Here is a 27,812-nt window from a genome sequence, read left to right on the forward strand (position 1 = left end):
CCCACCAGACAAATTGGACAGATAAATGTATAGGTGTGTATCCAGCTTAACAATCCAATATAACCCCCACCCCCGGACCCCAATCCCCCCCCCCCCCCCCGCATCATAAGACATCTCCCCCTTTATTCTCCTATGGCCATGTAACTTCATATTGCACTAGAACCCTGCTCTCTTGGAAGTGTATCAAACTTGGTAAATCAGAGGCAGGCAATGTGGCACAGCTGGCGTGGCTGTAGGTTGTCTAAACCTGTCCTAAAGAATAAAGAAATGGCTCATAGCAACCAATCAGCTTCTGCGTATAATTCTATAGAATGTACTTGATAAGTGCTAGCTAGAAGCTGATGTTTCTATAAGCAACTGCTCCATTCTATAGAAAGTTCGATAAATTCTCCCCCAAAAGCCAACAAAAACTAAAATTTCTAGCCAATGTTTCTGCATAATAGGTTGTAAATATGTCTTGCCACTATAACCGGGACTTGTTTTTATACTAAATAATAAAACAGAGAACACAACATCATACCAAGTTCTAATACTGGAAATAAGAGGACAAAATGCATAAACACAACATTTCCTTCTACGAAGTGCGTTCTAGGTTATGGTCTTACGTGAAATGTTCCCATAATGCACAGAGCACTGGCCGGGATTCTGGATCAATAGAAAAAAACTTATGAAACATCACCAAACGATTAAACCAAATGCAGCCAAAGCACTTTTAGTCTTTGTAGTGGATGAGGGAGTTGCAGTAACTCTTTCCTAACGCTGGACCTTAATAAACAGCAGTTAAAAAAAAAAAATGGTACTCTTTACCTAGAAGGGCGCCAGCGATTGGAATCGCGGGCGTCGGGGGTAAAAATCGCGGTCATCGCGGGCATATAAAAATCTGCTGCCCGCGATGACCGCGATTTTCCCATAGGGAACAATGTTAAAAAGGCTGATTGAGCGCGATTTTCATGTAAAATGCCTCAATGCCCGCGATTTGGCCATAGGAATCAATGTTAAATGGGCTACAGAGCCCAAATAGGCACAATTAACCCTTAAATGTCCCCCCAAATTTTTAACGCCACCCCACGATCCACGCCAACCCGAAGCGTGGCGAGCGCAGCGAGCCCGCGAGGGGTGGCGGTACGCGTCCTCCGACCTTTTCATGCCCTACTATCCACGTCGGCGTGGAGTTGAGAATAGAATAGTGTGGCGAGCGCAGCGAGCCACCAAGCCCGAAGCGTGGCGAGCGCAGCGAGCCCCGCGAGGGGACGCGGATACCTTCACAGGTAAACGCGTCCCCTCGCGGGCTTCACAGGTGTCCGCGTCGCCACGGACACCTGTGAAGCCCGCGAGGGGACGCGTATAACTGTGAAGGTATCCGCGTGCGCTCGCCACGCTTCGGGCTCGGTGGCTCGCTGCGCTCGCCACACTATTCTATTCTCAACTCCACGCCGACGTGGATAGTAGGGCATGAAAAGGTCGGAGGACGCGTACCGCCGCCGCTCGCCACGCTTCGGGTTGGCGTGGATCGTGGGGTGGCGTTAAAAATTTGGGGGGACATTTAAGGGTTAATTGTGCCTATTTGGGCTCTGTAGCCCATTTAACATTGATTCCTATGGCCAAATCGGTACCATTGAGGCATTTAACAGTAAAATCGCGTCGGTCGGGCCATTTAACATTGATTCCTATGGGAAATCGGGTGCATCGCGTCGCGGGCATCGCGGGTACATTTATGGACGGCCGCGACGCGACCGACGCGATTTCCATCTTTAACATGGGTTTCAATGGGAAATCGCGGGCATCGCGTCGCGGCCAGACATAAATGTACCCGCGATCACCACGACAGGCGCCCTTCTAGGTAAAGAGTACCAAAAAAATCTGTTAAATGTGTGGTTTTTACAAAGACAAATGAGCGTATGCTGGCTCAGATGTGACAAGCCACCTAACATCTGAGATAGTTTCCCAATCACCACTATTAGGAAGCCTGGGAGAACAAGTAAGTTCCGGTCAGCTGTCAGTACCGCTCGGAGAGAAGCATGTACGGTTTCTCAGGTCTTCACCCGTGTGAAGTCAAATCAAGTGCAAACAGAACATAGAAAATTAGCAGCAAAACAAAATGACAGTTTTAATTTTTTGAAGGCTCCTCCTCTGGGGATTCACTGTCTTTGTTAACTTTCTTCAGTTTGACCTTTGGAGGAGGCTTGATCTTGGAAGTAGAGAAAGTCAGAGTAGACTTGTTGAATTCTAGAGCGAAAACCCCCACGTCTCCATCAAATCTGTTCTTACACACCTGTAGATGTCTCTTGCCTGGGCCGCTGGTCAGCTTCCGGTCTTGCAATATGAGGACATTATCAGCCTCTTGGCTGGCCTGGAATCGCATTCAATTAGCAAAAGAAGAAAAGAAAAAAAATGTTGTGATCTCTTGATATCATCAGAAAAAGCACCCAAGAATATATAGGATAAATGCAATTTTTTTGCTATCAACCTACTTTTGCAGAGCCAAAAATAGAGGACGTCTGTAGTTCCTTGTCATCGTCTTCTTTCCGTGGGTGAATAACCAGAGTCACATGACAGTTGCTATCGGTGGCAAATTTCCTGAAAGCTCCGACTATGAAGTCCTGCACCGCAAATCTGGGAGCAAAGGGACAAGGACATTTGGGGTTTAGTAATAAGAAGCAGTCTAACGCTCCAAAAGAACAAATCTTGCCATGAAAAAAAAATAAAAAAAACAAACAAACAGTCTGGATGCTGCATTGTAGCACTTTGTGTACAGAATCAGCCGCACACAGATATACAAGTTTCACATCCCAAATGACTCCGTGCAGCCTCATGAAGTGTTTTAAGATGTACTTTCCAGTGCAAAAGATGTGCGTCACAAGCAGCACAGGACCTGGTACACAGGGAAGGGATGTTTGGTGTGACTACAGCGATAGTGTATGAGGACACAGCAGTATTGGTTCACTCTCTAATGGATAAAACCATGTGCACTGCAGGTGGGGCTGATGTAACATGTGCAGAGAGAATTAGATTTGGGTGGGGTTTGTACTTTAAACTGATATCTATATTATAGTGTAAAAATAAAGCAGCCAGTATTTACCCTGCACAGAAACAATAAACCACCCAAATCTAACTCTCTCTGCACGTTACAACAGCCCCACCTTCAGTGGGGCTGTTGTCCATTAGAGTGATTGTGCCTTTGCGAGTGAACCAGAATAACCCCTTAAGTCACTGAAAAGTATAAGAAACATATTTACAGCCTGGGATAGTACTATTACAATACTATAAAGCTTCTGTCAATCTGTAATGTTATAAAGAGGCATAAAAAAATAATAATAATACACACTGTACAGAACATCATATGTCTTACTTGTCTGTAAGCAAATGTTCCTGTCCCATCATGAACTGCAGATTATCAATGATAACATGGCTGATATCATACATGTACACCGCATGCTGCATGGTGTCCAGCACAGACCTGGGGAATGAAGGGAGATGGTAAGACAAATTCAAGCAGTGAAGAAACACAGCATCAACTGCACACAGGAAGCTGCTAGGATAATAGATCCAGATCTGATTGATGTTACAGTACGTAATGTTTAGGAGACGTATAGTGGAACCAACTGTACCCATGTCATAGAGGCATATACTGTATGTGCAGGCTCTCGCAGCAATCAACAAAGTGGGGAAATTATATAATAAATGGAGAGATGGATTGTCCAAGAACCTGGGGAGACGTGTGGGAGATAAAGTGGAGAGAGATGCTAACATTAAGCTTGTGTCATGTCACAGGTGGTGTTTGATAGGTCAGCTAGGAGCCGATTGGTTGGCATCTTCTCTCTCCAAGCTGTGATCAATGTCCATCTGGGTCTTATTAGAAGATGAACTGTGCGTCACTAGGGCGGTTATGTCTCCACTCTAACGCGAATGCCCATTGGGGTCTACAAACAGAAATGGAGATTTCATCCTTTGCAAAATGCATCACGTCCATAAAGTAAAAAAAATTTGGGGGGGGGGGGTCAATAAACTGCTTGGTGCACAATGATACCACATTCAGCATGTATTACAGAGTACAATAATGTAGTATTAGTGGTCCATCAGTGAAGACTCTGTTACCTGGGTGCAATCCTGATCCCCATTCACATTGCCAAGCAAATTACAGGGTCAAGCATTTTTACCCTGTTATTTGCCTTTCAATATGGGTCCTTATCTAGTGTGAATGGGTCTACCCAGGTTGACATTCCTGGGTCGTTAACTCTGCTTTATTCCCGGGTCAAGGACTTGGGAAAGTCGACTCAGGTTGACACGTTCGCACCCGTACTAAAAGGCAATTTACCAGGTAGAAATGCTTGACCTAGTAATTTGCATGGCAATGTTATTAGGGCATAAGAAACTGGATTAGAGTCAGGGGAAGCTAGGGGTCACTAAAGGCATAAAACAACCTTAGTCAATCAGGGGACGCCCCTACCTAAGCCTGCATGTGTGTACACACCAGGGGACGCCCCTACCTAAGCCTGCATGTGTGTACACACCAGGGGACTTCCTAAACCTGCGCATGTGTGCACACGTGTGCTGGAAACGGGGGTCATTTTATTAGCTGGAGGCGCGATTTATCAGCAATGAGAAATGTGTTCTGAGTGATGGACGTACTGTAGGATTCTGGAGGCTGGGATGGAGACACAATTTGCCAAGTTACATGATTTTGTGGATACCAAAAACCTGACCTAATAAAGTGAATCACAGGAAACGAGCGTCGGCACGTCACCAGCTCACCCAGTTCTGCTACTGACACACTAAATCTGCAATGAGCTACAGCTAATATACAGTGTAGCTGAAGGCAGTCTGACCAATTGTAATACCAGAAAACCTGTATAAAACACACATATAAAAATATTAATGCAAAGTCCTTTATAATAACCAGGGGATCTGGGACTTGTAAAGCAGAGCTCACAGTAAATGTATATTTATGGTGATCTCTGCACATATTTTATATTGCTGTGTACCTGTAAATCACTACAAATGGACGTGACACATTGTTCCTCTCACCAAATAGGAATTTATGGGGCATGAAGCTGCTCAGTAATATCTGCAAGCAAATACAATATACGGTGCGCAGTCTGTCTCTGGATCTAAAGAGGAACGGTGAATGTAGTGGAAAACATTCATTACCGTGTAACTATTTAGCTTTAACAGATTACTAGCAGCATAGTATAAAGCTAAACGTACTTAACATAACGGTAAGAACTACAATGTCATCTGCCCACCATTTTGCCCTAGTAGACAGGAAGAGCTTCTCTAACTGGACAGCCAGAGTGTGAGTGACACTGCGCAGCCGAGCTCAGCAGAGACACGCTGTCGATTGGTGAGTTCATAGAAAGGGACCCGGCCTGTCAGGTCATCATCGCTAACAGATCTATTCTTGGCCTTTTTTTATTTTTTTTAATACCTAGAGTCGGAAACAAATGCTGATCATCTACCGCCCACCTCGTCCAAGGTCCGCTCTTCTGCATGCTCGCCTGTTAACCAGCCCAATAGCACGGACACCTGGCAAAATCACAGCACGGAGGACGTCAGGCTCTGTACCGATTCCGGAGGCAAAGTTGTGCTGACTGATGGATAATTAGGTACTTGTGTATTATCACGGCGCCCATCGCATCGCAGACCATAAGGCATGCAATGTGATGCGATGTGATGCGATGTCATACAATGTTAAAATTGTATGGCATTGTATATGGCATACAATACGATGCGATTATACATTGTATAAGCACCCTAATGGGGGCATACAATGTTAAATGCACACCCACGCCACCCCCACTATGATCCTTAACCCGAAGCGGAATAAATCCTCCTCTCCCCTTCTCCCTAGCATGGCACATGTGGGTCAGGGGGGGGGGGGGGGGGAGTATCAATTGGCCCACTCGCATAATGGTACATATATACTAGAAACTATCTAAACCTGCGCGCGTTAAAAATTTATGGCATGTTTTTTGGGGGGGGAAGTGGTGTTGTCACATAGTAGTACACATTACAGCACACCCCGTTATGCCCAGTACACATTACAGCACACCCCGTTATGCCCAGTACACATTACAGCACACCCCGTTATGCCAAGTACACATTATAGCACACACCGATATGCCCAGTACACATTATAGCACACGCCGATATGCCCAGTACACATTATAGCACACGCCGTTATGCCCAGTACACATTACAGCACACCCCGTTATGCCCAGTACACATTACAGCACACCCCGTTATGCCCAGTACACATTACAGCACACCCCGTTATGCCCAGTACACATTACAGCACACCCCGTTATGCCCAGTACACATTATAGCACACACCGATATGCCCAGTACACATTATAGCACACGCCGATATGCCCAGTACACATTATAGCACACGCCGTTATGCCCAGTATATATTATAGCACACACTGTAATTCCCAGTACACATCATAGCACACACTGTAATTGCCCAGCACATAAGTGCTGCTTACCTACATGCTCCTTGCAGGGGTCACATGCTGGGGGGGATGGGGGCATTTTATGCTGGTTGCTACAGGGGAGGGGGCGTTTTATGCTGGTTGCCATTGGGGGGGGGGGGGCGCATATTAGGTTCGTTGCCACAGTGGGGGGCTGGAAAACATGCCGACATGCTGCTCAGCAGAGTAGGTGAGCGGGCTATCAGCGCAGCGGGGGACTGGATGTGGCTGGAATAGCTGACACGCTGCTCTGAGTTGCTTTAGCCACATCCAGTCCCCCGCCGCGCTCATCTACTCTGCTGAGAGCAGCTGTTACAGCCGCATCCCATCCTGCCCCCCCCCCTCTCAGCAGCGGAGTGGACTTAGGACGCAGAGTTACTTTGAAACGGTAACCTGCTCTCATGCAGGGTGCGTAGCTTTAAGGTGCGCAGCGGCAGCAAACTGTGTAAAACCTACAGTGATTGGCTGCCGGCGGCCACTGTTCAGTGATTTGGTCCCGGCGGCCGCTGCAGTCACAGTGATTGGCTCGCAGTGGCGGCTGACAGGTTTAGTACAGCGCGTCCTCGGGGACCCCTTTAGTTTTAAAAACTGAGTCCCCGGGGACCGTTTTAGGGTAAAATACGCGCTATAGCGCGTTTTTGCGAACCCTGGCCATGTTGTTAGAATAGACAAGAGGCTTTAGGGAAGGTGACAAGGTCCTGTGTTTAGACCGTTTTATTTCCGCAATCTCACAGACAAGTACTGAAATGCCACATATACAACAAAATGGGATTTCCAAGTCTTTGGCGCAACACTTGAATCAGGTAAGTCTGGAGATCTTTTTCTTTCTCAGAAAGAAAACTTCTGAGAAAGAAAAAGATCTCCAGACTTACCTGATTCAAGTGTTGCGCCAAAGACTTGGAAATCCCATTTTGTTGTATATGTGGTAATCTAATGGTTATTGGGTGATAACCAGGGAAAGTACAGCTCACAGGCAGCAGCGCGCCATCACAGGTCATATCCTAAACTCTGTTTTGGAAAAGTACTGAAATGCCCAATGTGACTGTATGCTATTATTCAGCAAATCTTCATCTTTTCTTGTCTAACTGAAGGAGCACAGCATGGCACAGTTGGTATGGATAGGTTTATAATACTGCTTTAACAGCAGGCATCCATGTTTAGACAAATGACAGAAGATTTGGCGTCTTACTTGATATTTTGCTGGCCATGGAAGGTCATAAAATAAAGAGGCAGTTCTTCAAACTTATCCGCCCACTCATCATACTTGTCCAGCTGCTCCTCCAGGCGCAGCAGGGAGAACTGGGTCAGCATGATCTTTGCCAAGCGCACGTTGTTCAGCTCAAAACTCCCCCACATGGTGTTGATCCCTTGCGTGCATAAGTCTAGAGCATATTCACTGATGAAGGTGGTTTTTCCACTACCAGTTGGGCCTGGAAAGGGAGCAAAAACCACAGATTCATTGGTAAGTTTAAATGCATCACTGCTAAAACTGACATGTACACACTGCCACCTAGTGGTGAAACACTTGTGTGCCCATTATTATTTATGGGACAACTGGATGTTCTCTAGGATTAGCTCCCTAACAGCTTACCTAGTTACAAAATAAAAAGTATTAAGTCTATGATAGATTGGTTATAAAATTGCTATTTAATGCAGAGAAATTTGCTAAAATGTTACGGTTATGTTAGATATTTCACACCAGATTACTATGATACCTGCATAACAGCCCTTGGTTCAAAGCCTTGGACTTTACATGATCATAAAAGGTCTCTTATAAATAAAGGATAATAATAATTACTAAGGCGCCACAAGGTATCCGCAGCGCCTAATTACAGAGAATATAAACGAATAAGCAAAACAGTGACAATAGAGGACAGTACAGGGTACATATACATAGCTGCATCAGTAGAGAAGACTGGAATAAGTATCAGCGTTACAGAAAACTGCAGCATTTTGTGCCATCAAAGACAGTTTAAGCAAGAAAAGGAAAAGCCCATGAGGGAAGAGGGCCCTGCTTGTGAGAGCTTACATTCTACAATCTCCATACACTTTCCCCATTAAGGGGTGCAGTATACCATATATTATGCTTCATTCAAACACATTCATACCAGTCGATCGTATAATTAAATTTCCACCCCACAAACACAAGCACGCACAGGGCTTCAGACCCGAGGAGGAAAAGCAAAGCATCTGCAGGTAAGCCACTCAACATAGTGATAACATACAGGGGCATATTCAATTGGGTGCAGGATTGTTCCCTCAAAAACAATAGCAAACCTTGCGCTCTCCTGATATTTAATAAAATAAAAAAAAAGCTGGCACATTTTTTTTTTTTGGTGGCCAAAATCCGTCTGCAGCTCACTCACAGGCTGCCAACACTGTATAATCATCCCTCAAGACAGACCCTTAGCCGCACATCCACCCACCGTACCCCCACAGGCACCGATTGTATCCCCACACACTTCCTGGAAGACAGTAAAAATACGGAGCTGCAGATGAGGAGGACAGCGCCGCAGAAGGTAAAGAAACTGCAAACTTCCAAATAGCCATTAGGGGGTGTTCAGGTTATGGAAAGTCAGAACTGTCGGTAACCTTGTAAAGGGTCACACACTGTTCATGGTAAGAAGACCAATGTGCTACCTCTGGATCACTAGGTTAATTAGTCAGGTGCACATCATTTAAATATTTGAATTAAATATAATCATGGTGATTATTTGGACAAATACTAAAGCTGTGAATAAGTAAAAAGACAGGGTAGCTAAAGCTCTAGAACTTAACATTTTGCTAACCATTAGTACTGACAGATGTGTATGTGATTTGTGTACGGCTAATCTGTATACATACATCTTATAATAAAATAAATACATTTATATTGTTTTTTTTAGGGCAGGGTGCTGAGGACCGAGTAGGGCACAATTTACATTAGAAACAACAATAATAAAAATCATATATTAAAAAAAAAAAAAAGCACTGTATCAGGATTACGCCCATTAAAAATTATGACACACGCCGTAATGCCCATTACACATTATGCCACATCAGTGCTGCTACCTAGATGCTCGTTGCCAGGAGTTTCACGCTCGTTGCCCAGGGGGCCGGAAAAGCTGACACTCCACTATCAGCAGAGGTGAGCGGCTTATCAGCACGGCAGGGGATGCAGCTTGAATAGCTGACACTCTGCCTAATGTGGCCCCTGAACCGTAATCAGGTTGCCTATCATTGCATTTTACGTCATCTATTAATGGGGAGTACACCAAGGTTTACAACTCCTCTCTAACTGAAACTTAGGTAGTGTTCATTCTAGCACCCGCTATCTTTGAAAACCCATGCAGTTCCTCTTACCTGCCTGGGGTGTCGCTGTCTGCTGTGGTGTTTCTAGCAAAGGTCTGGTTGCATATCAGTCCTGATATGTAGTGTCCCATGCACCTCTAATACCCTGCACTGTTCACTCCCCCATTTAATGTTTTAAACCTTAACCTTTTGGCATGACTTAATGGCATGTCGACCTACTGGGTTGTCGAACTAATGGTGTCGACCTAATGGCTGTCTATCTTCTTGTTGTAGACAAATAGTCCGGATACCAACCTTTTAGAGTAGCATTTTGTTGGACCTCATTGTCAGGGTCCTGAAGGTGTAAAGTACGTGATGTAAGCTACAACATGCCCCAACCCCCAAACCCCCCCCCCCCCCCCCCCCCCCCCCCCCCCCCGCGGCAGACCCTGTCGGCACTGGCTCCTATAATACGGCATGGGGCATACCTCCCAACTGTCCCAAAAACTGGGGGGGGGGTTGCAGTTGGGAGTCCCCCCTGTCAGATGGTGCCCAGTGCTACATAGACTATTCCCACAGCCAGAGGTGCTGGGGGCATGGCTAGTGGCTCACATAGCCTCTGGTCCATGCCCCCACAGCAGCAAAAGGGGTAAGCCACGGCCAATAAAGATGGGAGGTATGGTGGGGCATAGTTATGAAAGTGGAGTGAGCATATTACAGTTGGCGGCAGGCAGCCGGGAAGAAGCTGCGATGGGCCGTGGGCAGTCGGTTCCACCCCATCCTTGTCCAAGGTGGGAGCTGCTGCAGCAGTGACTCCTCCTCAGCAGCGCAACTGGTACCTGCTGCCGGGAGTCTGGTGTGCTGTCTGCGGTGATGCCTGCTGCAGCTGCACGGATGGTGATGGGGTTAGCCAGCGCGTCCACGCTGAGAAACAGAGTGTGCGTCGTGCAGGAAGTAAATGTGTGGGCGGGCCGGGTATTTGGAGAGAGCGCGTATATGGGGGACAGCGCCACAGGCAATACCCGGTGCGGGGCAGTTCTACTGCGCGCAGGCGGCTCAGCTCAGAAGCATGAGCAGAGCCGCCACGTGCAATTGTGAGGGGTGTGGCAGTCATTTGTAGGTGCCTGTGCACCCCGGTGCCTAGAGATTTGAAATCATCGATGGTTCATGGCCGATGTCAAATAATTTTTCCATCGATGCGGGAGAACCAGATGGTTTCCCTCCATCAATGGAACAGCAAAATTATGTTTTGCTTTTTTTTTTCAAAATGCCGGGACACAGAGCATAGCATTTCAAAGTGCCAGGCCACTGGGCTGCAGTCACTATAGGCCAGAAGTGTAAATCTATATTCACAGATTGACAGTTCTGGGCTATTATATAAGAGATATTTAAGGAAGCAAAATAAAAGTTTCAGAGGGATCCATCAGAACATTGCAGCTTCTCAATGTGGGCCTTACCTGTAAATATGGTCAATTCTCCTTTTCTGTGTCCTTTAAGTAGCTTATTTAATTCTGGAAATCTGGCCCATTTCACTCCAGCGACTTGCTCCATATTTTCCAGCTGGCCAAACACTTCGTCCCTCAACTGCCGAAAAGAAATGATAGATTTGTGGCCAGCTGGAAGCGAAGCCTTGAGAATCTTACTTAAGTTAAGTCCAAGATTTAAGGCCTGCAAAGGGTTTGGTTGCTTGTCCCCCGGGCGTAAGAGTGAGCATCTCTTGACGCCCAGTTTTCGAGAGAACAATTTGGAGGCTTCCCAGGCACGTAGGTCATCACCAAGCCATAGGGTGATGCGTTTAAACTGCTCAAGATATGGCAAAAGTACAGGAGGCAGACAACTGATTCCACGTGGCAATGCCACAGTTGTCAAACCCGTTGCTTGGTGCACCGCCAAACTGTCCACTTCCCTACTTGTGATTACCAATTCTGTATCCTTCTTGCCCGGCACAGTAAGCCCAAATAGATTTTGGTAATGGCAAGGCTTGGGGTACAGGGTCTCCACGTAGTTGACCGTGTCCTCCTGGCACTCAGCGGACAATAACTTCAGACCTTTCATGGAAGAATCCCGGGGGCTATACCATGGGAAGACTAAACTCTTGGTGGGCTGGAAACACTTCACTCCATATTTCTTCAGTGTATTGTTGTTGACTTTGGAGATGCTGAACATGGCTTTGATGAGCTGGGCATCTTCTTCTTCAAGGTCATGGAACCACACGGCCTTGTTCCAGATGCGGCTCACCTCCAGGTCACTCAGGGAGTTTGCCTCATCTTCAGGGTCCTCATCGCCCAGGAAGCCAGCCATGGTGTTTGGGTTTAGGAAATCACAGCCCTCCTTTTGTAGCATTGCCATGCTGTCCTGGAATTCCTCCCAGGTGCCCTCCAGCAGGGTGTCCTTGCACAGGAAGCGCCCTGTGGTCTTGTCGATGAAGAGCCTGTTGTCCTTGTTGGGGGTGAAGGGGCTGGGGACATGGAGGCAGCTGTAGCCATCATGGAAGGAAATGTTCTGGGCCCGGAGGTAATGGCGGATCTCGGTCACGGTCACCGCGGGGGAGGAACCATCTGGGGAGGAGAGCAGATCCTTCTTGAAGTTCCTGCGGGAGATGCCTGCTAAGGCCAGGTCCCCCTTACAGGCGACACCATATCCCAGTAGGGGCTGGCTCCACACACATGGGAAGAGCCGATGGCCCCCGGACGGGAATGGGCCCCTGGGGACCATCCTATAGAACAGCCGTATCATCCTGTACGAGGACATGGCTCGTCAGCTCGCTGCCAGCTCTGTCATAGCCCGGAGAGCGGTGTCACCGTACACATGTGTGGGCTGCTGGACGCCGCCATGACACCTGGCGCCATATCTCGACATCCGCTAAACCCGGAAGCTATAGCGACGGTACCTGTGCGCGCGCCTTGGTAGAGAAGGCTCCCAGTCACCTCTGTGTGACTGACAGTATGAGCCCGGGCTAGAGATGGGAATCTAGTTGCTTCCATGGAGACGCGGGCGGGCTGCAGTGTTCTCTCCGTATTGCTGATAGGAAACGCTGGCTGTTGCCCACAATAAAAATGGCCGCCTCATGTAACCTGCTGACAGGGTGATTATCCGGGTTACTGGGCGGTGCACCGGTAACTGGGTCACCCTTGACATAGTGGACGGTGTATAGCGGGTCAGTGATGACAGCCCGGGGTACCCCGAGCCGCTTCCTGCAGAGTGTGCTGCACAATGGGGTGGGGAGGTACGTGTGCCAGCTGAAGAGGCTCACCCTGATCTTCAGCAAAGATGCCCAGCCCTCCCGGGGAGCCAGGTATGTCGCTCTGCCATGTACTAGTCACACCGAGTATATCCTATCCCAGGCTCACCGTGCATGCCTGCGCGCTGCCCTGTCTCAGGCTCACCGTGCATGCCTATGCGCTGCCCTGTGCCAGGGGGACCGTGCCTATGCGCTGCCCTGTGCCAGGCGGACCGTGCCTACGCGCTGCCCTGTGCCAGGTGGACCGTGCCTACGTGCTGCCCTGTGCCAGGCCGTCCGTGCCTACGCGCTGCCCTGTGCCAGGCCGTCCGTGCCTACACGCTGCCCTGTGCCAGGCGGACCGTGCCTACGCGCTGCCCTGTGCCAGGCGGACCATGCCTACGCGCTGCCCTGTGCCAGGCGGACCGTGCCTACGTGCTGCCCTGTGCCAGGCGGACCGTACCTACGCGCTGCCCTGTGCCAGGTGGACCGTGCCTACGCGCTGCCCTGTGCCAGGCGGACCGTGCTTACGCGCTGCCCTGTGCCAGGCGGACCGTGCCTACGCGCTGCCCTGTGCCAGGCGGACCGTGCCTACGCTCTGCCCTGTGCCAGGCGGAATGTGCCTACGCGCTGCCCTGTGCCAGGCGGACCGTGCCTACGCGCTGCCCTGTGCCAGGCGGACCGTGCCTACGCGCTGCCCTGTGCCAGGCGGAATGTGCCTACGCGCTGCCCTGTGCCAGGCGGACCGTGCCTACGCGCTGCCCTGTGCCAGGCGGAATGTGCCTACGCGCTGCCCTGTGCCAGGCGGACCGTGCCTACGCGCTGCCCTGTGCCAGGCGGACCGTGCCTACGCGCTGCCCTGTGCCAGGCGGACCGTGCCTACGCGCTGCCCTGTGCCAGGCGGACCGTGCCTATTCGCAACACACACCCCCCTGGTGCCAGGAGGACTGTGCCTACCTGCCCCCTTGACAGAATTTCTGCCTCAATTTTTGGGTAAAAGACATGCTGTAACGTAAATATTGTTGTGTGGTCCTTAAACATAGACACTGGAGTAATGTCAGTCGGTGGAGTCGGTATGTAATGTAAACTCTGCTGGAGTTGGCAGATACAATCGTTAAACAATGACTGCTATGCTATTACTGGTGCCTGTCCTTGTATTTCCCTATGAATTACCAAAACTTAATGTGATCTAGACACTACCATTTCCCTATAGCCCAGGGCTGGGCAACACCGGCCCTTCAGATGTTGATGAACTACACATCCCAGCATGCCTTGCATCAGTTTCAGCATGGCCACATAGCAAAACTAATGCAAAGCATCCCGGGATGTGTAGGTTATTTACATCTGGAGGGCCGGTGTTGCCCAGTCCTGCTATAGCCTGTAAGCTTGCAGCAGGGTCCTCCTACCTCCAAGTTTGTTTGTTTTACCCAGGTTGTTCTTTCAGTGTTGTCTTCAGTTGTAAAGTGCAATGGAATCTGCTGCGCTATATAAGTAACTGTAAATAAGTAAACAATGACTTGAGCGTTTGCATTTGTTTTTCTTCTAATTTCAGAGAATTTATTGAAGAGAAAGTAGTTGACTTTGCCAAGCAGAATCCTGGTGTTGTTGTGTATGTCAGCCCCAAGAAAGGCAGAGTGCCCAAGCTGGTGGCAGAATATTGTAAGTAATAAAATGTTGTACCCCATGACGTGTTCTATATCTGACAAACCCTTGTAGAATTCTCACACAACACTTGAACAACTGATGCCGTTACTCATGAAATCCCGGTGGTCGAAATCCCAACAAAGGGGGGACGTGGCTCGCCCCCAAAACCGCCCCCCCCCCCCCCCCCTCCCTTGTGGGCTCGTTGCATTCACCATGCAGCGGGCCCGGTGCCTCGCTACACTCAGCACACTAATTTATTCTCCCTCTATGGGTGTTGTGGACACCCATAGAGGGACAAAGTGCCGGGACTCGGACCGCTGGTATACTAACTGCATCCCATTTAGCGTACTGCAGTGGAGTAGGACAGACATAGGGGCCGTTTAAGACCTGATTATAGAGCAGCGAATTCGGCCCCTCTATAGATGGTGAGGAACTCTGACTCCCACAGCGAGCTCCTTCGGCAAAATTTTCATTTGCTGGGTGCTCGCTGCCTTATTGACATGCAGAGGGTGTTCTGGGGCAGACACCCGGCATTTTATGGGCGTGCTCACAAAGCATTTTACCAATAGAAATGCTGGGTAGGCTCCAGGGAATGGGGGTGTTCCCCGGCCTTCTCCAGGCAAGTAGCTGACCTCACATGACTTCAGCGCCCACCCCCAATTTCGTAGAAACCCATGCAGCAGAAAAGTAAGTGCTGGGCTTCTCTCTTCTGTGTGTAGAGGGGATGAAGCATTCGGTGGTAAGTAACCATCAAAGGTTCTTCAGCTGCTCGTTGCCCAGGGGGTTCCTTTCAAACAGCGTGCTAGCGTTGCCGGAATCCGCCCTTTTGCAGACCCTCACCATCGGGGATGAGGACTAATTCTGCTCCCATGTGTACACGTCTGGTCCTGAGCTTTCCATGATTTTGATTCTAAAACCCAAGACACAGATCTGATGGTTATTTTGGTTCCAAACACCATTATAGCAACTTTAGAATAGTGTTCTCATGAATTGTGACTAGTAATAAACCTGTAATATGGTTTATGTGAGAAATAAACTCCATTTCATTTACTTTCCCAGTGTTTGCAAAAGAAATAGGAGCTAAAAAGTCTCTCTAACCTTCATCACTTTTGTCTGTGTGGGTGTATTAATGTTACATTCCACCAGGTGGCGCTGTACCCACATTATAATTTAATTTTTTGAAGACCTGCAGTTATAATTGTATTTCTATCTAGTGGTAATATTTTGAATAACATATATAATATGATATTATTTGAACCTCCGTGCCTTTTAAAGGCAAAGTGCAATTTGACATGTATTTTTTTTTTTTTATAATCCTATTCATTATACGCAGAAAGGTTTGTTTACTAACTGATGGATTGTGAAAGACTGAGGTCATCAGCATCTGTGACTGACAGCAATAAATGTAAACATTCCTGATTTATCATTTAGCTCTGTTGCCTGTTTGGTCAATGACACCAGTGATAAGTGGCTTTGACAAAGTTCTTGTCAGTAAATATAACCCTAAAAGTTGCTCTCCTATTTGTGGCTTTTCTACAATGTGTTTCCAGCTCCTAAATTTTTTTTTTTTTTTTCTCTTTATTGTGCCCGACAGACCTAATCGGTGCATAGCTTATGTCCGTTCTGCTCCCTGCAGCAATTCAGTGATGTGCCATGCCCAACCTAAAGGCTCCATGTTTCCTTCCCATTTGCCTTGCCATTGACATTCAGACCTGTGGTCTCTGCACGGCCTCCACAGACCTTCTCATTTTATACTTGTTTTATGTTTATAATAGAAAGCTGCCATCTATATAGGTCCAGGTTCCCAAACCCAAGTAATTAAACTTATATGGGTAAAGTGTTTTTATTTATTAACCGTTTCTTATGTAGCGCAGCATATTCTGTTGTAATTTACAATAGGAGACCGTGATACAACAAACAGGGTATTTACAGCCAATAAAAGGAATGAGGGCCCTGCTTGCAAGCTTACAATAAATTGATGTAATTTGCAATAGATGATCCAGATATAGGGAATAATTCAGCAAGGATCGCATGTGCACTGCAGGTGGGGTAGATGTAACGTGCAGAGAGAGTAAGGTGCCTACACACTAGAAAGATCTGCGATCTTGATGTGCGCAGAAATTAGCCTTGAAATCTTTTGTCCGCCCATTTGATACCATGTGCCTTCCTATGGATCTTTTGCTAAATCTGCTGATCTTTCATGCAGCATGCAAGATCAGAAGATTTAGTGAAAGATCTGCGGCAGCGCCTAATTTTCGGGCGATTATTGGTAAAAATCGGCCAAATTGTCCAATCAGCAAAAAAAACATTCTATTGTGTGGGCACCTTTTTTAGATTTGGGTGGGGTGTGGTCAAACTGAAATCTAAATTGCAGTGTAAAATAAAGCAGCCAGTATTTACCCTGCACAGAAACAAAATAACTCACCCAAATCTAAAGGCCCCCATCCACTACTGCGAGTTCTCAGAGTGCAGCCGGTCCCCCTTGTGCCGCCTGGGAAGGTTCAATTATATCAACATCTCTTTTTTGAGGGATTGCTAATCCTTCTCAGTGAAGACAGTGAGTGACCTCTCAACCATGTGGAGGGTTAATATTTACAGAGATGTGGGAGGGGCAAATCTAACTTGCAGGATAAAAATGAATCGGACCAGCATTTGTGGGCTGCATACAAAAGCAGCCAGTATTTACTCTGCATGCAGTATGTAGTATAACTGTACCCAAAGGCATTACAACATGGTTTGTCCCAGTGCAAAGCTATTGACGTGCAGTGCCAAGCATTAGTAGAAAGTACAGTGAAGAGTATTAGTTGCTATGTATAAAGGCTCCGATGGTAACAGAAGAGTAGCAACAAGACGGTGTCAGGCTGAGCCGCTGGAGCGCCACCGGCTATGTCTCATGTCACAGGCCCTCTTATTCTATGGACTTTGTTGTAGCAGTAATGGAATGGTTGTTTGCTAGGGTCTATATATAATCATAATCTCAACTGCAAACACCGCCAGGAAATCCGCTGCTATGTACAGTATGGGACACTTTCTAACAAGACCTAGCAAGCCCCAGGCGAAGAGATGGCTCGCCTTTACATCAACTTACAGGTTGGATTGCCCCATACTCATGCAAGCCCTGGGTAGACATTGACAGACATGTTTTCCTCCTTTCCGTAAGAGGATCTTGTATGGGGCGACGTCACACACAGTGTGCTGTTCTCAGAGGTGCAGTAAGCTCCCCGGTAGCATGGGACAAAGGGTGCACTCTTGTTATATCTAGTGGTGTGTACATACGGTGCAATTTTGACTATGGGGTATATTCAATTGTAGTCAAAACTGTTGTTGGATTGAGGCAGGGTGGACAGAGCCGGGTGAGCAGCAGCAGCTCACCTGGCACCGTCGTCCCGACACCTACCCAGTCGCTCCTGCGGACCCGCCATCGTACCAGGTCAGCAGCAGCAGCTCAACTGGCGAAGAGGGCACCATTCCGCCACCTCCTTAGTCATTCATCCGGTCCCGGTGCTGGCCAGGTGAGCAGCATTGGCCAAATCCAACAGTCTGGTCCATTCTGACAAATGAATGTCGGAATGATCCGACCTTTATTGAATATACCCCTATATAGTCAAAATAGGCTATACTGTAAATAGGATGGTATGTTAGCCAAAATCGCACAGTGTTGGAGGCTTTTTACTATGACTAACTGTGGCCCTCCAGCTGTTGTGAAACTACACATCCCAGCATGCCTTGCCATAGTTTTAGCATTCCCTAATGGCAAAACTGTGGCAAGGCATGATGGGACTTATAAATTCACAACAACTGGAGGGCCATAGTTTGGCCATGCCTATTTTAGTGCATTAGGTTCTTTTTCCATTGGTGTGATCTCGGAAGCGGTTTAGGATTAAACAGGGATCCCATAACATGGTGGGCATAGCCAGGGGCGCTGGAACGTTTTTAGGTTGGGGGGGGCAAGATATAATCTCATTTTGGCGCCCCCTAAATTGCTATATGTTACCCCCGGGCACTATACACACTGGCAGCAGCATATACACGTGGGCATTATACACAGGGCAGCGGCATATATGCATGGGCATTATACACAGGGCAGCGGCATTTACGCATGGGCATTATACACAGGGCAGCAGCATATACATGTGGCCAGAGACTAGATCTCTGTGGGCCCCATAGCAAAAATTTTATTAGGGTCCCCCCATTCGGTTGTCACTATGATGATCTTAGGGGACAGGAGAGTCGGAGACAAATAGGGCATTGGGTAGAGGAAATACAGGGGTAAGGGAGTGAGAGGGTTTCCTGGAAAAAGAGAGAATGAGAAAGAGAGACAGGGTCTCAGGGTGAGAAGGGGGAGAGAGAAGGAATCAGGGACATGGTGTCAGGCATACGCAGGAGAAAGCAGGCTGTCACTTGCAGGGGCACGGTTGCAAGCACACACTTAGGAAAGGTTTTGGTGGGCTGTTGGCAGGCATGTGCAGGTCAGATAGGGGGAGCAGGAAAGTGAAGGTCAGAAGGGGGCAGGTAAGTGCTGGTCAGAGAGGGTCGGCAGGTAAATGCAGGTCAGAGGGGGGGGCAGGTAAGTGAAGGTCAGAAGGGGCAGGTAAGTGCAGGTCAGAGGGGGGCTACTACTACTATTACGCGCAGATGGGGGACGGGCTGCTGTGCTTGAGGGAGGAAGCTTACACACACCCCCCCCCCCGAATCACCCGTCCGCCCGCCCGCAGTACCTGTGTGCTGCTGCGTCTTTAGTTGGTGACAGCCGGGCAGACTGTATGTGCGCTGCCCGGCTGTAGTCTCCGGCAGGATAATCTTTATTTTCATATCTCCTGCTGGACCGGCGGGCAGCCAATCAGGAGCGGCGGCATTGATAGCCGCTCCTGATTGGCTGCCCGGCGGTCCAGCAGGAGATCTGTGAAAATACAGAAACTCCTTCCTGATCCTGATACTAGTACAGCCGGGCAGCGCACATACAGTCTGCCCGGCTGTCAGCTACCTATGGGCGTGTGAGCGCAGATGCAGGGACCGGGTCTCCCGTTGGCAGTGGCGTCTCTAGGCGGGTGCGGGGGGTGCAGCAGCACGGCTGATTTTGGTGTCACCCCACTGACTGGTGACACCCGGTGCGGGCCGCACCCCCTGCACCCGCCTAGTGACGCCACTGCGCCCGCCCGCCTATATTAGCGCCTCAGTAATTTGGGGGGGGGGGGGGCAAGCTGCCCCCTCGCCCCCCCCCCCCCGTTCCGGCGCCACTGCATAGCCCAGTACCTCCCACCTCTGGGCCCTGATGCAGCCAAACCGTATTGAATAATTCTTATGTAAGACAAAGATGCTTCACTTCCAGGTACCTTTACACGAGGATAATCCGGCCTACTCAGCAGGACTAGCAAATCAGGCTTGTCCGTACAAGCGAGCAGAACACACCAGGAGTTGTAGCATGACCTTGTACAGTCTAGTGCAGGGTTTGCACTAGGGTAATGTACCGTATATGTACAGTTCACAGAGATTGCGTACTGATGAGTTTATTCTGATAGTGGTATGGTTCCGTGAAAGGTCATCTGAGTTTTATGTGGAAAACAAAGGTATTTGTGCTGCCCACATAAGCCTTCAATCTTGTTTTGAAGTTGTAATTTGATATTCCACCTATTCCACAAAACCCCACATTATCCGGCGTGTCTGGGACATGACACCAGCTGTACCTGATCCAATCTTTTGTATTCTGCAAACGGTGAAGGGTTTGTGTGTGTTCTGGGAGTATTTTATATAAGGCCAGCTTAAAGACAGTTTATCAGCGAATTTGCTTGTGTTTGTGTGTGTGTGTGTGTGTGTGTGTGTGTATACGTATGTTTAAGTTAAGTATCTGTTTAACACGGAAGTTAGCTGTGTTTTTCGAGCATGTTGTCTTTTACTCTGTCTCCCCTTTGTAAAATCTTTCTGAATGAGAGGCTTATATGGGGGATGTGGTATGTTAGGTCAATAATGGAAAGCATCGCGCGACGCAAGGTCGACACGTAAAAAGGTTCAACATGGGGTTTTGGAGTCTGTTTTGTAAATGTGATAACAACATGGACCCCAAACCTATCATCCAGATCCCGATGTGAGAAAGTTCTGGAATCCATTTGGGCTCTCAAACTTGATCTTGTAGAGCGCGTCACCCTTCCCTTCATATACATGAAGGAAGGGTGTGATGAGGACTTGTGCAATAAGCACGCATGCTGGGAAAAGGAGTTTTCCATAGCCCTTCTCATTTCATCTTATATAATGTGACTGTGGTTGCCATGATGGCAACATGATTTAACGATCTCTAAACTAATAATGGCATCTTGAAGAAAAAATAAAAACGTAGAAAACGCCATATTCTTTCAAAGTATTGCTCTGCATTTATATTGTAACAAGGTTAGTGTGATTTGATTTATTTTTGATTGTCTATTTGTGTTCTGTCTCCAGTGAACGGTACAATTAGAGAAGAAGAAGTCAACAGCAAAACTGCAGAACAAATAGCTGAGCTGGTGCAGAAAATGGCCAACCAGTCTGGGCTGGATATCATCCGCATCCGCAAACCATACCACACGGACAACCCCAGTATCCAGGGACAGTGGCACCCCTTTATCAACAAGCCATCCTCTATTCATGTCCGGTCATTTGACATTAGCCAACAGAAAGAGTCCTCACAGTGAAAATCTGGTTTGTAGAACATAATCCTTCTAGTTCACTGCACAGTCAGCAATATGTAATGGTCACTGATTCAATGCTGGGAATACCAGCAGCGGTGATGCTTTTCACCTAGGAAGACCAGTCCAGCAGCTGTGACGCGTTTCACCTAGGAAGACCAGTCCAGCAGCTGTGACGCGTTTCACCTAGGAAGACCAGTCCAGCAGCTGTGACGCATTTCACCTAGGAAGACCAGTCCAGCAGCTGTGACGCGTTTCACCTAGGAAGACCAGTCCAGCAGCTGTGACGCATTTCACCTAGGAAGACCAGTCCAGCAGCTGTGACGCTTTTCACCTCAGAAGACCAGTCCAGCAGCTGTGACGCGTTTCACCTCAGAAGAACAGTCCAGCAGCTGTGACGCGTTTCACTTCATATTCTCAATGCACCTTGCCTGGATTGCAAATCCCAGAAGAAGGGTTAATTTACTTCTATCAAAATATCCCCCATGGACTCTGTTGTGCTATGGGTATCGGATTAATAAAGAAGTTTGATAAACCTTTAAGTCTTTATTTAAAATATGAATCTGTTAAATTTCCATTCATCAAATTAGTAAAAATGTATTCAGTTTTGGAGAGATAAAGTGCTGACCAATCAGCTGCTGTCATTTCCCAGATTGTGTTTGAAAAAGGACATTTTTGGAGTTGATTTCTACTTTTTCTCTCCAACGTATGGTACATGATCTCGCGCATGCTCAGCACAGCAACTGGGCTGGGGGGAGACAGCACGTCAGTACGAGCTGATGCGCTGTATGCTTCAGGGGACATCGCTGGAGGAGAAAGAGAGAGGGGGGAGGGGGGGGGGGGTTCGGCTGACATCTTGTCAATGTCCCTTCCTGATTTACCTCATTGAAGCAAGAAGTGTTATAGCGACACTGGAAGTGCTGCAATAATACATCTACTCTAGAGAGTGATAAAGTAGCAGCTAATCAACTCCTAACAGGCTGGGTATGAGATGTCAGGAGCTGGTTGACTGGTACTATATCCCTGTCCTCTGTATATTGCCAAAGCTTAGTACGTAGACCCCTATAGTGAGAACTTCTCAAGTGCAAATGATGTCAATAGAAGAGTTGTACATTGCAAACTGCTGCAGTCCCACTGCGGAACGGTCTCCTTAGGTTTCTATGGGGTTTATGGTGTTACCATATGTGTCTGGATTGGGCTGCTAACTCTATACATGGTTTTATCCACTGTAGTTTATTGGCTACAATATTACAAAGTGGACAGGTACAGAAGGATCACTCTCGTATAGTGGCTACTATTGCACATGTGTTATGATGGGTAATAAACCCAGAAGTGAAGACCACTGGAAGAGCTGCTTATTAGCATCTTGGTAACCCAAGTCCTGAAAGTCATTAGATAAATGGAGGAGAATTAGTGAAGTTGGGGGTGGTAGGGGGAGGTTGAGTCCCAGACAGTGTGTGGGGTGCCAGTATAAGAATACATCTCCTGTAAATTAGTTCAGTACAATTAGAAATAGGTATAAAACATGCTGGGTAGTTGCAGACAGTTAAATGCTTACAATCTATAGGGAGAATATATAAAAAACGAAATAAAATGTACATGTGTAACCACTCACCTGAGTTACTTCTGAGCATCGGAATCAAAAGTAGAAAAAGACTGTGCAGCACAGACTATTAATACTCTTTTGGAACGAGGGCCATGCTGCCCATTATCCCCGACAGACGATGCTAGCGCACCACCGGGTGCCGGCGGCCACTGATATTGAATCGATATCGGTGGCCGCCAATTGCACTCTGAGTACACACCCTCAGCTGGTGTTTGGGCGAAGCACAATGTTATCCTTCGTAATAACATCACCATCATATCTTATTGACAATTTATTGGCAGGGACTCCACAAGCCCTCAATTGGCCCTGTCTACCACATAATTGGACGATTAAGTCTTGGTGTTAATGAACAGCCATAGAGGTGTGATCTAGTGACTGCGGAAAGCTTTATGCCATCAGTTGCTGTCACATGATTGGCTGCTCAGATATTTGGATGAACGAGTACTGTGTACAGGTGTTCCTAGTTACTGAGTGTATATGACCATTATAAGATCTTTTATAAAACTTAAATTGTATCTTAGGCCAGGTACACACCAGAACGATCCTGATTGTTAGTAGATCGTTAGCAGATTGTGTGATTTTCGCACGATCTGTTGGAGCACACAATCTGCTAACAATCTGCATCCAATCTGATCCCAATCCGATCTGAGTCTGTATCCAGTTGAATGGATCTTTTACAGATCCTCACTGCAGCAGGTAGGATCTGTAAAACGACCAAACGACAGCGGGGACGCGCATCTGATTGGAATCGGATCGGAATTGGACCTAAACATGCCCAATCTACATACAATCTGCATCCAATCGGTCGGAATTGGATCCAGATTGATGGAATTGAGCCCTAATCGTTCTGGTGTGTACCCCCCCTTAGACTTTGTGCTCCTTAACGTTTTAGGAGGAAGGCTTAATATTGAAACCTTATTCTTGCACAGGGTTAAACCAATCCTCTCCTGCTGAAGGTTGGACAGTTATTAACATATTTCGTTATGTTAAGCATAACGATAACTAAAATATTACTTTTTTTGATGGTCCACGTACATGTCCCGATAATATTATTATCAAACGACCGCTTCCCCCGAGAGCTCTTCCCTGCTGCAGATAAATTGCACAGCCGGAATATTATCAAACAACGGTTAAATAAACTTAATCAGTTACAGATGCTCCTTCTGTATCCGCGTCTTCCCTCTACAGAGGAAAAGCAACTATTTTCTCTTTATTTCTAATCTTGTACATATTAATAGGGCTTGTTCACTTAAGCAACAAATGGCTTTGACCATTGATCGTGTTTAGTCGGAGATGCCCTTTCTCCACAGAAGGGCAATTAGCTGTTTTTTTTGCCCAGTTAAATCTTCCAATAAACCTAAAAGGTGCACTCCAATCCCTTTGGAGAGAAATCACCATATTTATGTTAAAGTGTAATATAAATTATTTTTAGGAAACATAATTGATCTACAGATGTAGATGCGGTCACCGCTCCTGTATCATGGCTGCTCGTGCTTGTCTGGCGCACCTGCGGCGAGCAATCTCTATGCTGCACCATTGCCGCTCGATGCAGGTCTATAAGCTGTGGGCGTGAAACAGATGGACGAGTCTGGCAAAGGAAGAGCACTAATTGTCACTTATGTTGCAGATGGTGCTTGGCGCGGCAATGATGAGCTTGGATACATCTGTAATGCATGCTTGTGATTAAATAGGGAACCTGTGAAAGCAACAAAACCATAATAACATATAGGACCAAAAAGGAACCTGGAGAGATTATGTACCTACCATAGGAGTCACTATAAAGTAGGCACGTTTCATGTGTATGTATGCAATCATACCTACTTGCCCAGGACGTCTGAAAGACTCCCAATTCTCAGGTGGCTCTCCTGAACAGCTGGAAATGTAGGCAAGTCTCCTGCAGGCCCCTTGTTATGCTGCCTCCTTCCCTAGTGATGGTGGCAGTCTGGGTGGTTTAGGGCAGTATTCAAAGTCAGGGGCACGGCTGTCGAGCAAGCTCGATAGCCGTGCCCCTGTCCCCTTCTCGCTTTGCTGGACTGGAGCTCGGCAGTCGGGATTCAATGTCCCGGCCGCCGAGCGGCGAGAAGGGGGCGTGGCCACGAGCTGAGGCCGGAAATAGTCGAGCTCCGGCCGGGATCTCGACTTTTTCTCGGCAGAATGAGCCTGACGGCTTGTGATGTCGGGCTCGTTCTGCCGAGAACCCCTGTTCAATGCTGTTGGGGGAGGACAGCATGGAATAGGGCCCCGCAGCCATCTCCCCCGTCGGGAGATGGCTGCGGGAGCAGGACAGACATTGAATACCCCCCTTAATGTCAAGAATCATGTTAAATCGTCTTGTGGTGCCACCACTACCCCCATACCTCACCACACCTAGCTGCGCCCTTTCGGAGGGGACAGAAAGGATGTCCGCAAGAGTTTATACAACATTTAGTGGAACGGACGTCATATATCCTAAATTTCCGAAACCATTGGTGATATATTTGTAAACCCATTAAAAGAACTGTTGGCAAGAAGACAGTACATTTCTTGTAAAATGAACAGGCTTATCGGCATACCTCTTATATGGGCAAGAGATACTGTAAGAAGGTTTAAATCAGGCATGTCCAACCTGCGGCCCTCCAGCTGTTGTGAAACTGCACATCCCAGCATGCCTTGCCATAGTTTTAGCATTTCCTAATAGCAAAACTATGGCAAGGCATGTTGGGATGTGTAGTTTCCCAACATCTGGAGGGCCACAGGTTGGACATGCCTGGTTTAAATAATCAGAGAAGGATTGTGGATCAGCCTGTAACCATGAAAGTTCAAACCTTTCCCAAGCTGACCAATAACATAACAGTACAGTATTTCAGTACTTCTGTTTCTGTGTTTTATTTTAAGAAATGCTTTCTCATTTCCATTTATGCCTTTTAATCAAATTTGTATTCAATAAGCATAGTGACTTTTCATCATATTAAACACCATTTAATATTGTTCTGGCTTTGTGCTGTTAAATAATTCACGCATGCAGTAAGTTAGGTTTGTGGTTTTTTCATGCTATTTATGCAGAGAGCTGTTTGTTTTACAATTACTCTAATTAAATGTGTTTGTGATCACATCTTGGGATAAGTTAAGGTCCATACACACTAGGCCAGTGGTTCCCAACCTTTTTTGTCTCCCGTACCCCTTGATTAGGCTTTTCATTTATGAGTACCCCCTCGTGAACTTTTAGGGGGCGTGGCCTAAAAAGAGGTGTGGCTTAACAGGGGCAAGTCATACTGGCAATGACGAGAAAAAAAAAAGTGCAACCACTTGACCACAATATAAGCTCAGCCCATTCTGCGGACAGCATATAAAATAACAGAACCTTGTCAAATCTCTATTACTGAAGCAACAGACATTCCAATGGATCACGTTAGCCTTCCAATAGTGCCAGATACACATATGCTCCAATGGTGCCAGGTATGCCCGCACAGTGCCAGAAACGGGAATGCCACCACGGTGCCAGGTATGACCCCATGGTACTGGGTATGTGCCCACAGTGCCAGCAATGCCCTACAGTGCCAGTAACAAGTATGCCCCACAGTGCCAGCAATGCCCCACAGTGCCAGCAATGCCCCACAGTGCCAGTAACAAGTATGCCCCACAGTGCCAGCAATGCCCCACAGTGCCAGCAACAAGCATGCCCCAGAGTGCCAGCAATGCCCCACAGTGCCAGCAACAAGTATGCCCCAGAGTGCCAGCAATGCCCCACAGTGCCAGCAACAAGTATGCCCCACAGTGCCAGCAACAAGTATGCCCCACAGTGCCAGCAACAAGTATGCCCCACAGTGCCAGCAATGCCCCACAGTGCCAGCAACAAGTATGCCCCACAGTGCCAGCATTGCCCCACAGTGCCAGTAACAAGTATGCCCCACAGTGCCAACAATGCCCCACAGTGCCAGTAACAAGTATGCCCCACAGTGCCAGCAATGCCCCACAGTGCCAGCAATGCCCCACAGTGCCAGCAACAAGTATGCCCCACAGTGCCAGCAATGCCCCACAGTGCCAGCAATGCCCCACAGTGCCAGGAACAAGTATGCCCCACAGTGCCAGCAATGCCCCACAGTGCCCCACAGTGCCAGCAACAAGTATGCCCCACAGTGCCAGCAATGCCCCACAGTGCCAGTAACAAGTATGCCCCACAGTGCCAACAATGCCCCACAGTGCCAGCAACAAGTATGCCCCACAGTGCCAGCAATGCCCCACAGTGCCAGCAATGCCCCACAGTGCCAGTAACAAGTATGCCCCACAGTGCCAACAATGCCCCACAGTGCCAGTAACAAGTATACCCCACAGTGCCAACAATGCCCCACAGTTCCAGCAACAAGCATGCCCCACAGTGCCAGCAATGCCCCACAGTGCCAGCAATGCCCCACAGTGCCAGCAACAAGTATGCCCCACAGTGCCAGCAATGCCCCCATAGTATTTCCCAGCAGCAGCACACTCACCATTGACGCTGCTGCTGGGGAGAGGACAGTCCAGTGTCCCCCTGCCATGTAGCTGCCGCGCTGCAGTGCTTCTCTCATGGAAGGAGAGTACAGCACACTGCATATCTCTCCTTCCCTTCAGTGTGACTGGGCTGCCCGTCAAAGTTCGCGGGCCGGCTCCTGATTGGCTGCCGGCCCGCAAGCTCTGATTGATTGGCGGACAGGTGGCCAGTCACAGGGAAGCACACTGAGGGGTAGGAGAGATGCCCAATGCACTCTCCTCCCCTCCAGCGACCTGTCTGACTGCCACGGCCGCCATTACAGGTCGGGCTGCGGCGTACCCCCCAGCGTGTGAACGCGTACCCCCAGGGGTACGCGTACCACAGGTTGGGAACCGCTGCACTAGGCGATTTTGCCCAGCGTGTATGGACAACGATGATGGGGAAAATCGCTGGGCTGAAAATCGCTCAGTGCAAACACACTGGGGTATATTCAGTGCTGGTC

General features: G+C 48.0%; 2 protein-coding genes and 1 long non-coding RNA gene across 3 annotated transcripts; 2 read left to right on the forward strand and 1 right to left on the reverse strand.

The window, feature by feature from the left end:
- Nucleotides 1-2,082: 2,082 nt before the first annotated feature.
- TWNK (twinkle mtDNA helicase) lies at nucleotides 2,083-12,752 on the reverse strand. Its single transcript, XM_083149224.1, has 5 exons — nucleotides 11,198-12,752; nucleotides 7,660-7,900; nucleotides 3,350-3,457; nucleotides 2,472-2,613; nucleotides 2,083-2,350 (listed from the first exon to the last, which is right to left on the reverse strand). Exons 1-5 carry the CDS (start codon nucleotides 12,489-12,491, stop codon nucleotides 2,108-2,110), a joined length of 2,028 nt encoding a protein of 675 aa, XP_083005350.1. The 5' UTR covers nucleotides 12,492-12,752; the 3' UTR covers nucleotides 2,083-2,107.
- Nucleotides 12,654-21,796, forward strand: MRPL43 (mitochondrial ribosomal protein L43). Its single transcript, XM_083149225.1, has 3 exons — nucleotides 12,654-13,035; nucleotides 14,513-14,619; nucleotides 21,037-21,796. The coding sequence occupies exons 1-3, from the start codon at nucleotides 12,905-12,907 to the stop codon at nucleotides 21,264-21,266; spliced, it is 468 nt and encodes a 155-aa protein (XP_083005351.1). The 5' UTR covers nucleotides 12,654-12,904; the 3' UTR covers nucleotides 21,267-21,796.
- A 315-nt stretch (nucleotides 21,797-22,111) lies between these two features.
- On the forward strand, nucleotides 22,112-25,835 carry LOC146009145 (uncharacterized). Its single transcript, XR_014444618.1, has 2 exons — nucleotides 22,112-23,387; nucleotides 23,735-25,835. It is a non-coding gene; the product is annotated as an uncharacterized LOC146009145 (long non-coding RNA).
- The last annotated feature ends 1,977 nt before the right edge of the window (nucleotides 25,836-27,812 follow it).

The sequence above is a fragment of the Crinia signifera genome, chromosome 6 (assembly GCF_055691185.1).
Source record: "Crinia signifera chromosome 6, ASM5569118v1, whole genome shotgun sequence".
Classification (NCBI taxonomy): domain Eukaryota; kingdom Metazoa; phylum Chordata; class Amphibia; order Anura; family Myobatrachidae; genus Crinia; species Crinia signifera.

Coding starts and splice junctions, on each gene's coding strand:
- MRPL43 (XM_083149225.1), top strand. CDS start 12,905: ATGACAGCCCGGGGTACCCCGAGCCGCTTCCTGCAGAGTGTGCTGCAC. Junction 13,036..14,512: donor CAGCCCTCCCGGGGAGCCAG/GTATGTCGCTCT, acceptor TTCTAATTTCAG/AGAATTTATTGAAGAGAAAG. Junction 14,620..21,036: donor CAAGCTGGTGGCAGAATATT/GTAAGTAATAAA, acceptor TTCTGTCTCCAG/TGAACGGTACAATTAGAGAA.
- TWNK (XM_083149224.1), bottom strand. CDS start 12,491: ATGTCCTCGTACAGGATGATACGGCTGTTCTATAGGATGGTCCCCAGG. Junction 2,614..3,349: donor GAACATTTGCTTACAGACAA/GTAAGACATATG, acceptor CTTTGCTCCCAG/ATTTGCGGTGCAGGACTTCA. Junction 2,351..2,471: donor CTATTTTTGGCTCTGCAAAA/GTAGGTTGATAG, acceptor ATGCGATTCCAG/GCCAGCCAAGAGGCTGATAA.